General features: G+C 50.3%; 1 protein-coding gene across 2 annotated transcripts in view; it reads right to left on the bottom strand.

Moving 5' to 3' along the window:
- Nucleotides 1-367: 367 nt before the first annotated feature.
- RNLS (renalase, FAD dependent amine oxidase) overlaps nt 368-14,447 on the bottom strand; it is a 52,942-nt gene continuing 38,862 nt past the window's right edge. The window contains exons 4-6 of one of the 2 annotated variants that reach the window (XM_017733778.1): nt 11,200-11,373; nt 3,593-3,768; nt 368-651 (exon numbers count right to left, since the gene is read on the bottom strand). In XM_017733778.1, the coding sequence (XP_017589267.1) occupies nt 454-651; nt 3,593-3,768; nt 11,200-11,373 (548 nt within the window). In that variant the 3' untranslated portion in view covers nt 368-453. The remainder of the gene's footprint in view (nt 652-3,592; nt 3,769-11,199; nt 11,374-14,447) is intronic. The other variant, XM_017733779.1, reaches the window with a different exon arrangement.

Consider the following 14,447-nt stretch of genomic DNA (forward strand, 5'->3'; position numbering starts at 1 on the left):
GCCCCAGCTGCTCTGGGCACCCTGTGCCAGGGCCTGCCCACCCTCCCAGGGAACAATTCCTTCCCAATATCCCATCCATCCCTGCCCTCTGGCAGAGGGAAGCCATTCCCTGTGTCCCAGCACTAGGACAAGGAGTAAATAAGGAGTTTCCAAAGAATAAACTCTGCAGCTTCATGGATTTTTGTGCTGCTTCAAGTCAGGCTCCTCTCCTTGACATAATTTTCACGGGCTGTAGAAGTATCAGGAGACCTGGCAAAAATGCTGGAGCTCCGTGCCTCTGCCCAGAGCCAGGGAAAGCCTTACTTCAATCAAAGTAACCTCTCCCAGCACAGATCCTGGAAAATTCAATGTAATTCCATCCCAATAATTATTCCAGCCCACCGATACATCTTCCTTTATTTGTTTTTTTTGCAAGATGATGTTGATGTTAAATTCAATCCATCACAGCAACATTCATAACAAATCTAGAGGAGGTTTAGCAGCCTGACTCTGAAATTGCTGTAAGTGAGGCTTCACAGCCTCTGCAAGGCTCATGGCAGACTCTATGCAGCCGTCGAAGTTGGAATGCGTGAATCCATCACCCCCACAGATCAGGAGAGGCTGAGTGTGAAGAATCATCTGTCCTGGGCAATTGGGTACAGCTCTGGTAACCTGAAAATGACAGACAGAAAGGGAGTGGGAAGAGTATTTCATTTACCTGAATCTCACACCAGAAAGATCTGTGTTCCTGAGAAGCACACCACAGAACCACGGAACCGTTTGGGTTGGAAGGAACCTTAAAAATCATCTTGTTCCACCCCCTGCCATCAGCAGGGCCACCTGCCACTGTCTCAGGCAGCTCCAACCCCGTCCAGCCCGGCCTCCCATCCCAAAAGGCAGATCCAAACATTAACCTTCAAAGTACCACAGTAAAACACTTATTTCTGGGAGTTAAATAATCGGAGTAAAACTTCACTGTGTGTGAAAGTTTAGAAACTTCACAGCCTGTTCTGTTTTATTCTCAGCCTGTCTCAGCAGAACTGAATTGTCTGACCCTGGTGTAGAGATCTAGAAAGGTGTGAGGGTGATCTCACATCAGCGAAGCAGGGCCTGGAAAATCCCAGACAGGTTCAACACAGGAAAGGGAACCTGCTGTCTCTGGGATCACAGAATCCCAGGATCCCTGAGGCTGGAAAAGCCCTCCCAGCCCATGGAGTCCAGGCTGTGCCTGATGCCCACCTTGTCCCCAGCCCAGAGCACTGAGTGCCACCTCCAGCCCTTCCTTGGACACCTCCAGGCATGGGCACTCCAAAGCTCCCTGGGCAGCCCCTGCCAAGGCCTGAGCACCCTTTCCATGCAGAAATTCCTGAAAAAAACAACCTGCTAAAGCCTGACACAGAAGAGTACAACTGCTCATTTCTTGGATTTCCACCCAGTAAACCACTGCTGTATCCCCTGGTGGGACCGTCAGCTTCCAAGGAATCTTGCTAAATCCAGGGGATTTTTCCACTGATTCAAATGTCCCCTCAGCTGGCCACTGCCAAGCCATTCTGTGCCACTGCCAAAGGTGGATGAGCTGCAAAGCACCCACATTCATGCTGCTGGCTGCACCTTCTGTTACTGGGTGTTAGCATCTCTGCAAAGAGGAAATTAGCTGAAATAACCACCTGCAAGCCCTTATCCTTTATTCAGCTTAACAGAAGAGTCTATCCAGGTGTGGCAAATCCAGACAGAGCCCCTCCCTCAGACCAGTTTTAAGTCAGTACTTAATTTATTCCTGAATTTTTCTCACAGATCGATCAGAGTATGAACAATGCAGAAAGATTTGGCAGAAAAAGGCTTTCTGCACTTCCTTCCCTCTTGGCTACCCAGTGTTTATTTGATGCTGGCTCTACCAAGCAGCTCCTACCCCTCCTGGTACCTGGTCAAAGGTTGGACTTGATGATCTTGGAGGTGTTTTCCAGCCTCAGTAATTCCCTGTAAAGTGGCTCTGCCAAAGACACACGGTGGGTTGGGAAGCGGTTGGCTCTGAATGCTAATGGTGCCTTCACCATAATTAGAGCAAGGGGATCCAGAACTGCAGCTGTGCTGCTAAGCAGTGTCAGTAGAGTTCTGGAAGTCCTAATCCCTCATCTGCCACGGATAATTGTAATGTCTGCATTTTAATCCCAGGATTGTGTTTGGCCATGTGAAGGATGTTACAGCCGGATTTAATTAACAAGTAGGATAAATCCCATCTAAAAGAGGCAGGGGAAAGATGCACCCATCTTATCAGCTCCCTCGGCCTCTGTGGCAACAGCTTATTATAATTGAAAGTAAAGAGAGCTTTAGGAGAAAGAGGGAGCTCTGCCCAGATATTTAATTTAGGCAGTGATTACTTTATAGGGTGGCATTAGAGATCTCTTCATTGAGATAACGGGTCTGACCTACAGGGACTTATTTGCAACCTATGACACATTGACATTCATCCACCAAATTACAGGCTGGTGATAATTCCTCCTGTGGCACCAGCAGCTGCTGGAGTCAGAGCCCTGGCTGGCAGCAGCAACAGAAGCAGGAGCTGGATGGGATTTGGGAACCCCTTCCAGAGCTGGATCCGACTCCTCTCCCCGCTCCTCCCTGCAGCTCCCGTGATCACCGGCAATTCTCAGCAGGTAAGGCAGGAGAAGAGACCACATGTCACAACCAGGGAACCTTAACAGTGACACCTGCTTTTCCCCCCAAAAAATATCCCCCTGAACCGATAAAGAGGAACTCAGAGAACACACCACGACTTTGATGTGTTTTGTATAACTATTAATACCTGTGCTAAGGTCACTTGTGCAATCCACCAATACTTTACTCGCAGGAAAATGAGCTCTGTGCTAACGAGGCCAGGTTCCCCAGTTGCATGCAGATCAAGGGGTATGAGCAGACTCCACAACAGCCATCCCCAGCAACTTCAAAAAAGGAAAAATTTTTAGGGGACTGCTTTAAAAGTAAGTATTTTGCATCAACCTCCACATTCAAATTCACCGATGTAATTCAACTTGAGAGGCTTTGGGTAAACGTGGAGATACACTCCAAATTTTAGGAAATCACCAACAATTTCCTCAGATTTTTAGAAGAGGACTGCAAAATATACACATTTTGCTATTATTGCTCTTAGGTAGTTTACTTTAGCATACTTCTCACATAACATTCTGTTAAATTGAGCTGGGCCAAATCAAATAATAACAATTAGTACATCTGTACTCCTGCTCTTCTGTGGTAGGGTGGGAATTCTGCTAGTAATACCACATACTTCTGGATGCAGAGGGATGGATTGAGTCATGTTTTTTAAATCCCAGCAAAAATCCCACCGAATTACGTGGGATTTACTTCCTTCCTGCACGCTGCTCCTACCCCTGCTTACCAGGAGAGCTGCATAACTCACTGCTGGGCCAGGCCCACGATGTTAAAAAATGGCTAAAAATGACCTGGCTTTTGTTGGCCAGCCCTGGATGCTGCTCACAGCTGTGTGGAGCAATGTGTTACAAGTATTGAGCAACCATCCCCTTCCCTCCTGCTCCCTGAGGATGGCGAGCACAGCCCCAGCAGGCCCTCCCAGCTGACTGGTCCCACCAGGGAGTACCTGGGAGTATCTCCACTTCTGGCACTTGATGCTGCTTGGTTTAGGCAGGGAGGGCACAATCCTCTGCAGGTGACTGAGAATTATCTGCTGCACCTCTGCAGGGTCTGAGTCCAGGTGCTCGCTTCCAAAGGTCACAGTCGTGTGCACCACGACCGAGGGCCCAGCTTCAGGAGACTCTGAGAGAAAGGAGAGAGAGCAGCTTTTGAAGGATTGCTCATTAATGCCTGCCTTCCCCACGTGCTGACAATTGTGCCTCCAGCCTAGGAGTGAGTAAGGACAAAAATATCTGTGGTACCCCCCTGTTCTTCCAGATGGGAAGAAAAAGCACAAGGAGTAACAACACACGTTGTTCACAACAGGAACACAAGTCAAGGAGGACAATCTCTGCAACAACCTGGCCTTGGACACTGCCAGGGATCCAGGGGCAGCCACAGCTTCTCTGAGTACCCTGTGCCAGGGCCTCCCCAGCCTCATTGTAAAAAAATTAGGATTTTTATCTAATCTAAATCGACCCTCCCTCGGTTTAAAACCATCACCCCTTGTCCTATCGCAAAAGTTTGTTCTCATCTTTTGAACATGCAATCATAGCTCAGGTGCTGATGTTGATCCCAGCAGACTTGGACAGGGCCAGGCTTTGTTCCATTTGGGGCTGGCTGCAGGTTCTCTGCAGCAGGTGACTCCTGTCCCCGCTGGCTTGTTGGCTTGTCACCTTACAGACGTGGCCTAACAACCAGCAGCCAGAGAATTTGCCTGGATTAGGGGATTTTTGGGCTCAGGGACTTCCCCATGCCAAGGCAGGATGAGGACCCAGCAGATCCTCGTGTGAGTCATTCCCACTCCGACGAGCAGGACGGAGCAAGGACACGACCTGGGTTATGCTGCATTTCAGCTGAGCTGGCTGTTCAGTGAAGTGATTCCCCCTCACTCCCTTACCCAGCAACTCCCTCCTTGGGGAGCAGAAAGCCTTTCCTGGTTAAACCTTTGCTTGGATTAGCGCATTCCTGGACAAAGATTTGCGCTTCGGCGAACGAGCGCTTTATGACCGAGGCACCCACAAAGAAAGAGGCGGCTGAACACGTTCTGACCATTCTGGCTGCCAGGCACCAAGCTTGATAAACTCCTTCTCTCCAGCTCCTCAAGCTGGAGATGCCCTCTGGGAAGATGGCACATTCCAGCTTTCCAAAGGCAACCAAAATGTCTTTCTCTGGCGAGCTTTCTGTCCTGGTCTGACCACTTCAGAGGTGCAGCAGTGCCAGATCTGCAAGCGTGAAAGCCACGGCTTTGAATTCCTACGGAAGGATCCCCTCTCTGAGTCTCTTTCTTGGGTGGGCCAGCTCAGCCAACCCTTGCTCTTGAAAACTGTGAAAATGTGGCAAAAAAGGTGGGAAGATGTTTCCTGGTTTCACAGCTACCACAGGACATATCTCAGTGGGCATCGGCTTTTCCAGATGTCTGGAAAAGCATCACCAATGCTACTCAGATTTTCCTTCCCCTTTTTGGGGCAGAAACCAGGTATTCTGTTGTCTCTCCACAGACACTGTGAGGGACAGAAGACCAAGTGGGGAAGCCTATGAGGTTAACTGGGATTTATTACAGTGCACGTGGTATTTTGGCAAATTCTTCCGCATAAACTTGACGAAAGGGCTCATTAAAAGATGCCGAAGCATTTTAATAAAATAACTATTTACTGCTTGCTGGGTCTTGTTACAGCCAGTGATCCCACCCACGATTTCACCAACGATTCCAGCCAACGCCCACCTCCTTTCAAACCTCTCTTCTCTTCGCTGGCATGCACAGCTGGGAGGACCCTGCGGCCTATGGAGCAGCCAGCTTGGGACCATCAGTCTGATCAGCGCCCTGAGGAGTGTCCTCCCCTCTGAGCAGGTCTGCAACCACACACACGGATCCAGGAAACGGAGGAATTGCAAAGACAGAGATCGAATATATGCAGAATTAAGTGGGGGATTGAAAAGTGAGGCTCTAACTGCATCCTGCACATCCCAAAGGAAAGGTGACGGAGATGGCAGAGGCAGGCTCTTCTCGGAAGCTCAAAGCAACAGGACAAACTGGGCACAACTGCAACGGGAGAAAATCCCAGCTGGACATGAGGATACAGCCCCTTCCTGTGTGAGCAGAGCACCCCTGGGACAGGGCCCTGAGTGGTGGAAAACTGCATCTTGACCTAGAACCTGGGAATGAGGGGAAAGGTTTCTGGATTGTGAGCAGAAGGCAGGAGCCATCAGCTTCTGAACGTTTTGGGACTGTCTCAACATTCGTCATCAATTCCCAGCTGGAGGAACCACACAGGCTGTGTGGAAAAAGGGAAGGACAGACTGCTGACAGTGAGAATTCACACAGGGTTACGCCTGTTGGGAGTACTCTCCTCCAGAAAAAGGATGGGGCTAATAAAAGGTGCCCTGGACAAGAGCACAGAGAACAGAGCCCAAGGCCACTCCCCCAGCACAGGGGCTCGCAGGTGTCAGGAAGGTGGCTCTGAGCTTTGAGTGACACTTTCAGTGCAGAGCTGTGGTGTCCTGGTCCAGCTGCTGTCACTGTCACAGGGCCATGAAAAGGCTCGTGGGTGAATTGCTCCAGGCAGTGACAACATGAACAGCCCGTGGTGCCAAGTCCTCCCACAGGGATCTCCTCCTGCCCTGGCAGGTTCTCAGGTGGCACTAAGAGTGTAAAGTCAGCTCCTGTGGTGGCCACGTCCTCCTTACCATCAGTCTTGGGGAAGGAGGGAGACAGAGCAATGACGATGAAATAAACCATATGAAATGATGATTAAAACAGTGAAACAAGATGTGTTCTCGGAGAAAGCTCGCGGGGGAGCACCCGCCCCCCTAAACCTTCTTCCTGCAAAACACAAAATCCACTTTTCTGTGGTGAATCTATGCCAAGGTCAGGGTCCAGAGTCCCTAAATGCAAAAGGAATTTTAGAGAGGAGGTGTGATCCCTGGGATCCACGGAGGCCTAAAGTTCCCTTAGCAGAGAGAACACCACCAGAGCCTGAAAGCCACAGGGTCCATTTGGGAATGGTCAGGATGGTATCCATCGTGTTCTGAGAACGTGACAAGTTAGAAAAGGAACTGTGGAAAGGGAGGAATTGGCAGGTAAGAGGGATTTCAGGGTGCCAGGACGGGGACAGAGCACAGTGCTCTTGGGACTCTATTAATGGGGTACCCTAAGAAGGACCCACCTGCTCTTTGACTGCCAGAGGAGTCTTGGCAAAGACAGGGAGAAGCAGCTATAACTCCTGCTATCCCCAAGAAAGCAAAAGGCACCTGGATTTGCCCAAACAATAATATTCTAGGAGAGAAAATCATGTCTGAGGGCCACTGTGGAGCACATCTGTGGCTCACAGACTCTGCAGAGCCCACAGACCCACCGACCCTCGAGAGAGGGAGATCTACTTTCATAAAGGCATAAAAGCAAGCAGCCACAACCTGCAGTTCAATTTGCAAGCTCCACAGATGCACCCACAAAACATGCACAGAGAGGATGGAAGATTGTTACTGGTTCAGCTGTGCTAACATTAAAACTTGCTGGGCAGCAAAAGTGGACAGGGCTTGAAGAACTGCCAAGGGGCTTGCTTAGATTCACTTCCCAGTTCGTTTATCAGTGTGTTCAGTGAATCCTCACCAGAACATTGTCTGCCTCAGAGTCACAGAACTCAGGGGGGGAGGGAGGAACCTCTGGAGGTCTCTAGCCCAACCTCCTGCTCAAAAGTCAGGCCAGCTTCAAGGGCAGATGGTTTGCTGCAACTGCTGGAGCGCTCAGGAGTGCCAAGGGTTACAACCTAGTCTGCAGCAGAGAACTGTCTATGGATGTGAAAGGCACGCATCTCCCACAGAAATGTTCTCCTCCTTTCAGGGGAACAGCATGGAGTGTTTTTCTCACGTTGCTGCCCAAAACCTGGAGCCATAACAGATCCCGACAGAAACCGAGATGCGGTTGTTTCCTGACCCTCAGGAATTTTTGATCTCCCAGGGGAAATGTGTTTTGGTATTTGAACCCCATTCTGGTCTTGGGTAGCAGGAGGGGAGGGGAAAGGGCTTCTGCCACACCAAACAAACCCTGGCAGAAGGAAATGCTGCTGGGTCAGTGTGGAGGGCAGCAGAAAAGCTGGACACCTCCGGACAGGCTGGAGCTGCATCCCTGCTCCCCGGGAGGTATCACACACGGCAAAAGAGAAGTCAATGTGCAGGCCTCATAAAACCCTATCTAAAAGTTTAAAAAAGAGCAGTGATCAACTTTGCTACACCTAGAAAGCAAGAAGAGATGGAGGTTCACTTTCAAAATGCCACACTGCTGTTTGGAAGGACGGTCAGTGAGCTTCCCCAGCTATCCTCAGAAATTCCCGTGGTCCCTAAGGTCCCATATTCTCCCTGGAATAAAATCTACTCTGTCTGACAAAGCACATTTGGGAGGAGTCACGGAAAGAATGGCACTGACTTTTTTATATTCAGAAACCCAGCATTTCATTAGCCCTACCAACAGTTTCTGATTATTTTTCTGAAAGGCAGGCAGGGCTGGCAGGGGATTACAGCACAACTGGCTGCGTAGCGAGGCAAAAACTTAAACACTTCTTTAACTCCTCCATCTTCCTAAAAATTCTTACTTCAGGAAGGAAAGGAATCTATATTTTAAAATTAAAGAGGATACTCGAGAATTACACGGATGCTAAAGCCCTGTAAGGCGGATCTTCCCTTTAAATTACATAACCCCGCAATCCTGGAGCGAAAGAAAGGAACCACTTCCACTTTTATGTGTCATCTATCTTTAGTCCTCCTGGAACGCAGGGAGATGCAAAGACTGCGGTATTCCAGAAATAATTTATACTGGAGAATTCCCACTGTCCCCCCGAGCCGGTATAAATATGGATGGGGTGTTTGAGGCAGCCAATCCCATGAAGTGTTTAATATTCATGCGCACCACACCGGGAATTCAGCACACGCTTCTCGTGGGCTCTTCCTTACGTAACGTCACCCCTGCAGGCAGGGATGGGATTCTACCAACAGCAGCTGGGATCCTCAGCTGGTGGAAAACGCCTTCCCTCCTGGAGGCTCCTGATTACACACCAGGAATTGGTGGCATCAGAGGAGCTGCTTCATCAAACCCACCCCCCTTTAACAGCAAGGCCGGTTTGTGTTCCACCGGGGAAATGTGAAACGCACGTGAGTGGGAAGTCTCTGCTTTACTGAGTGAAAGCAGGGACTGCCACATCTCAGACAAGTGACAAGGACAGTCTGGGCTTCCACAGAGAGGGCCACACTTTCCCTTTTGGTCTTTGAGGGCCGGACTACCTGCTTTAGGGAGGTGTTACATACACATGTGAGTCCCTCAGCAGAAAGCTCACAGCATCACAGAATCATAAAATGGGTTGAAGATCATCCAGTTCCAACCCCCCCTGCAGGGGATCACCACCAGCTTTCCTCTGGCTCTCTATTGTTCAATGCTGCTTATTAAAAAGCGACTGTTTGAGGTGGCAGTGAGGGTGAGAGAAGCCTCCATTAACTGTGGACGCATCAGGTGAAGAAACAACCGGAGAAAGGGACGGCTTTTGGGGAATGATGACTGTCCTGGAAGATCTCAGCAGCTCTGCTTTCTCCAAACATTTACTTTTTGGTTGTCACCACCCTCTTCTTCAGATGGATCCAAATGACCAAGGTTGAGGAACGGAAGAACGGGAAGATCGATGAGCGGAGTGGACATAAAAGGGACAGCGAGGTGCTGCTGTGCCTCCCACTGAAATGTTCTGGAGGGCAGTCAGAAGCACGGAGAGAAAAAAAGCAGATGCAAAATACTTGCATATGTGCTGAAACAAGCATAAAGGAACTTTTTATTCATGTGTTTTGGTTGCAGGACTTCTCATGTAAATAAATTTCAACCCTCAGCCTCCCTTGCCTGTGCTGTCTAAAGGCTGCCTCCTAGAAGAGACACACACAATTTGTTCTTCTCGGAAAAATTTGCTCATACAAACAGAACTCTCCCCCAATTCAAAGGAAATTTCAGTGAGAAAGGTATGTGTCAACACCGATGTTCTGGTGCTTTCTATGCATTTGTTAACAATGTGCCCCAAATAGTGTGCTTTGTACTTGGTTCAACCGCATCCAGAGACAGCAAAGCTGTTTGATAATACCACTGAAGTTCCATATTTGTTGTTCTTGGTGCTGGGGCCTTGAGACCACATGTGCAAAGAGGTGGGGAAAGGGTGGGTGAATTTGGGAAAGGATGGGTGAACTTCTCCACGACACTGGTAAGGATAATATCAGTAGGTGCTATTAGCTACCAGGTACTTTTTGTTGAACACAACAATGGCAACAGAATCTCAGATGCAAGAAAAACTCCAGCTGAACACACAAGGAGAGAATGCCAGAGAAAAAAGATCACTCATATTTGGCTTTCCTTATGCTCGTTTTTTAACATATTCACCGTAAGTCCCTGCCGGAGAAAGCACATCAGGGTGGATACATCCTTATTTTGGCCAGTCCAGCCATTCTTCTGTTTTCTTTTCACTCTTTTCAGATCAACAGGCTAAATTCATAGGGAAAACAAGGAATTTGTGCTCGCACAGAGGGATGGAGAACCTCTCCTACAAGGAAAGGCTGAGCTGGCAGTGTTCGCCCAGAGAAGGGATGGCCCTGGAGAGAGCTCAGAGCCCCTTGCAGGGCCTAAAGGGGCTCCAGGAGAGCTGCAGAGGGACTGGGGACAAGGGCTGGAGGGCCAGGACACAGGGAATGGCTTCCCAGCGCCAGAGGGCAGGGAGAGATGGGATATTGGGAAGGAATTGTTCCCTGGCAGGGTGGGCAGGCCCTGGCACAGGGTGCCCAGAGCAGCTGGGGCTGCCCCCGGATCCCCCGGAGGGGCCAAGGCCAGGCTGGACAGGTGGAAGGTGTCCCTGCCCATGGCAGGGGGTGGAACTTCGGGTCTTTAAGGTCCCTTGCAAGCCAAACCACCCTGGATTCTGTGACTCTGACTGGTCTGCAAGTGTTTTTTCTTGAGCTGGTCTATGCCACCACACTGCCGCACATGAAACTCAGTTAATAAACACACGCTTCCTCAACTGGCATCTTCCAGAAAGGGAGGAGAAGGGTCTGTCTTGGGGGATATTCTCCAAGCCTCAGCGAGCACGTGCAGCCATTTCAGGGCCTCTCCCTGAGCATAAAAGCACCCTGGCTAACTCTGGATCGGGCTGAGCAGCCCCAATTACCCAACTCATTCCTCCTTCCAAGCCTGGTGGAAAGAGCAGGAGCTGCAGAGTAACGGGTGGCGGGAGACAAGCTGGCACGTGCATGGATTGGTGTTTAAACAAAGGAACGCCGGCTCTTTCTTGGAATAGCAACATTTTGATGTCTCCAATCCCTCTCCACGGGCTTCATAACCACAGTAACACAAGCCATGTGCTGGGGGCTGATCCTCCGAGGGCCGGCCCGCTCTCACTGTGTGCTTCACTACAGGCCAAACGTGACATGAAACGCCATCCGCTGCGGCTTGGAGCTAAATACTCGCTCTGTTCAGAATAGCAACACTCAATTAAACAGCATTTCTCATGATCTACACCCTCCATTGTGGCTGTGTGTAAGGGGAATAATGGGAGCACTGACCTATATTGCGCTTCTTGTTATCGATGGAGATGAAGCGTATGCAGGGATTATCGGTGATGTACTGAGCAGCCCAGGGGACAGCAATTCCTGTCCCCGCCTCATAAAACAGTCCCAGGGCGTAGCGGGATGAGTAGCTCACAGATTCCAGTTGCTGCTTTTGGCTTTCATTAATTACTGTGAAAATATTAAAAAAAAAAAAAAAAGGAAAAAAAATCAGACAATCCCTCTCCTCTCAGAACATCAAATATGGGAATGCTGCAGTTAAGCTGATTAATCCTTCCTGAAAATGACCAGACTGCTAAAACTAAGAATTTAATATTAAGCTTAGTGCTTTGTAGTATTTTTTTTCTGGGACACCTCTTCATGAAGTTTTAATGGTGCATTATGCAGAGTGTGTCCCTCACACACAACCCTCCCCCAGCTGCTCCCAACCCTTCCCTAGTTGCCTCTGACTCGAAACTTTGATGACTTCAGTGACTTTTTTTTTTTTCAAATCTTTTCTCAGAGGGCGAATAAATAGCGATAAAACGCTTGGGTTGCCTCAAGGACATCAAGTAAATGATTGTATGGCTCGACAAACACCAAAATGACTTCACATATCAACAAAATGAACTCAGAGACTCTTGAACCTCTGGGGAAAAGAGCCCTGTGACTTCTGTGCTGCAATTCAAACGAATGAAGAAAACTCTGCACTTCAGCACACAAAAGGTTCGTAGCGAAGTTCAGCTCCTTCAGCTGAAGGTATTTTAAAGCAGTTTAGAAAATTTCAGAGCAAGTATGAATCCTAATTCCTCCCTATGATTAACTCTTCTATCTTCTAATTACAGTAAGATCTGCTTTTTGCTGCTATTTCATAATCTTCACAGAAAGCTGCACAAAGCAGCATTAGCCCCACCGCGTGCATTCGAATACTATTTAATTTCATACCACAGAGAAATCCAACAGCTTGGCTAATTGTGGAGTTCAGTTCCACATCCCTCTTCCCATGACTGAAAGGATGTCCAAGGCCTCTCTGAGCCAGAGCAGGACACGCAGAGACAGCAGTTCAGCTGATGCTGCGTGAAGAAAGGAACAGCTCATCCCACAGTGGGTCAGGCCAAAGGGAGCACAGTGCCCCAGCAAGGCCATCCCAAAGCTCACGGCACAGGATTGTGTCCTGACAGCTCTCCCAGCTGAGGCTCCTGGCTGCTCTCCCCCACCAGCCTGACCTAATGCCCAGCACACCAGTCAGATTCCACCCCAAATCCCATCAGAAACCAACCCTGAAATGTCCTCAAGATAAAAAAGAAACCTGAAAAAATGTGGAGTTTTTTTCCGTATCTTCCCCACAAATATGCTGGGGAACAGAGAAATGGGGAGAGCAGAAAGAAACAGTGACCAAGCCACAACACCTGGGGAGAGGGAAGGATGAGAAACACGGCATCTGGCAGTAGGTGGTGGTGGAGCTGCCGGAGGGAGGAAGCAGGACTGGCTGAGCAAGAGCAGCTTTGAAGAAGCTTCCTTTCCCTCTCCAGTTCTCCCCCCAAGAAGGTGCTGAGGGGTCCAGCTGCCTCTCACCTCACCCCTGCACTCAGATCTTTCCAAGAAGGATCTACTCCAAGGCCACCCAGGGCTCCTGCGTGCTGGGGGCTCCATGCCAAAGGCCCAGAGCAGCCTGGCATGCCCCAGGCAGGGCACTGGCTTTCATCCCAGTTTTCCGTGCTGTTCAAAGGCTGACCCAGGCACTGGCAGGACCCCCCCAGCTCACCTCCACCCTCTTCCATCCCTGCCCCCTTCCACAGCTTCCCTCCAGCTTTTGCAGCCCTCAGGATGGGGGGGATTTTTTGGTGTGGCTTGGAGGGGAAGGAGGGGGATTAAGCAGGGCCGTGGGGCGGGCTGGAGGGCTGCCCTGCAGGAAAGGATGCCAGCAGGAGCACATCCCGCCCTGCTGGAAATGTTCCCTGGCCTAAGTTCCCGCTCAAGGCCTGAGCTTAACGCGGTGCCAGCATCCGGGAAACCATCCCGGGGCTCTTTTCCAAGCGGGAACAGCGGCGTGAGCCATTTCCCTGGGGCTCATCCCAGTTCCTCCTGGCAGAGCACGGGAGCCCAGACAGGGAAGAGAGCTGCTGCTGAACACATCAAGCACAGCAGAGGGGACAGACCTCAACCAGAAAGCCCCTCCTGGCCCCTCTCAGGAAGGAGCTGTGCCCAGCTGGGCACATCCATCACCACCGGGCCCCTTTCTCACAGCCACCACAAACAATCACAAGGTATTGCACATTCTTGCTGTGCTTCAGAAGGGTACAGAAGTCCTATAAACAAGCAAATAGGAAGCTGTAGCATCCCATCTAAAACACTATTCTCTGTCCAGGTTACTCTGGCTACTCATTTTCCCCTGGGGAAAGGAAAATAAATGAGACCTCCTCCAGCCTGTGGAGCAAATTCCCTGTGATGGAGCTGAGCTTCCCTGCTCCTCAGGGTGAGAATTTGCTTCAGGTTTATTACAGGGAGCCCTTGAGCACGTCTGACCTTCACAACACTCAGTGCTGCCAAAGCTGAGGTGGCCAGTTGGCTCTGAAGTACCTCGTTTGAGATTTCACATGTCATTATGGAGCTGTCTCCACAAGCTGTACAGCTTCAGAAGGTGTTAGGGGTCATGGGATGGATGCTGGACAGCAGGGAGGGGATCGAGGATAAGCTGTGATTTTGTCAGGTGTAAACACACACCCACACGTGGAGCTAGGCCAGGGAGTGATGAGGGAGGTACAGGAAGGAAGGGCACAAGCCGAGCTGAGCAGCCCAGGAGAGGGGAGAAGAGGGGAGGCAGGCAGCTCCAGGGCTGTGACTGCCCCGGCCAAAGGGCTGTAAACAGCCAGGGCAGCTCGTTCACAGCAGCCAGGGAAGGAACAGCTTCGGGAAGAAGCGACTTTTCCAAGCCTGGAGGAGATGGGATAACAGCCAGGCTGAGGACAGCCTGCAGGTGTTTTGGGGACAGTGACAGGCTGCTCACCTGGAGAGATGTGAACCCCAGACACACTGAGGAGCTCACACAGTCACAGAACCACTGAGGCTGGAAAAGCCCTCCCAGCCCATGGAGTCCAAGCTGTGCCCGATGCCCACCTTGTCCCCAGCCCAGAGCACTGAGTGCCACCTCCAGCCCTTCCTTGGACACCTCCAGGCATGGGCACTCCAAAGCTCCCTGGGCAGCCCCTGCGCAGGCCTGAGCACCCTTTCCATGCAGAAATTACTGCTGCTGTCCAAGCTGAGCC

The sequence above is a fragment of the Corvus brachyrhynchos genome, unplaced genomic scaffold (genome assembly GCF_000691975.1).
Source record: "Corvus brachyrhynchos isolate BGI_N302 unplaced genomic scaffold, ASM69197v1 scaffold334, whole genome shotgun sequence".
NCBI lineage: Eukaryota > Metazoa > Chordata > Aves > Passeriformes > Corvidae > Corvus > Corvus brachyrhynchos.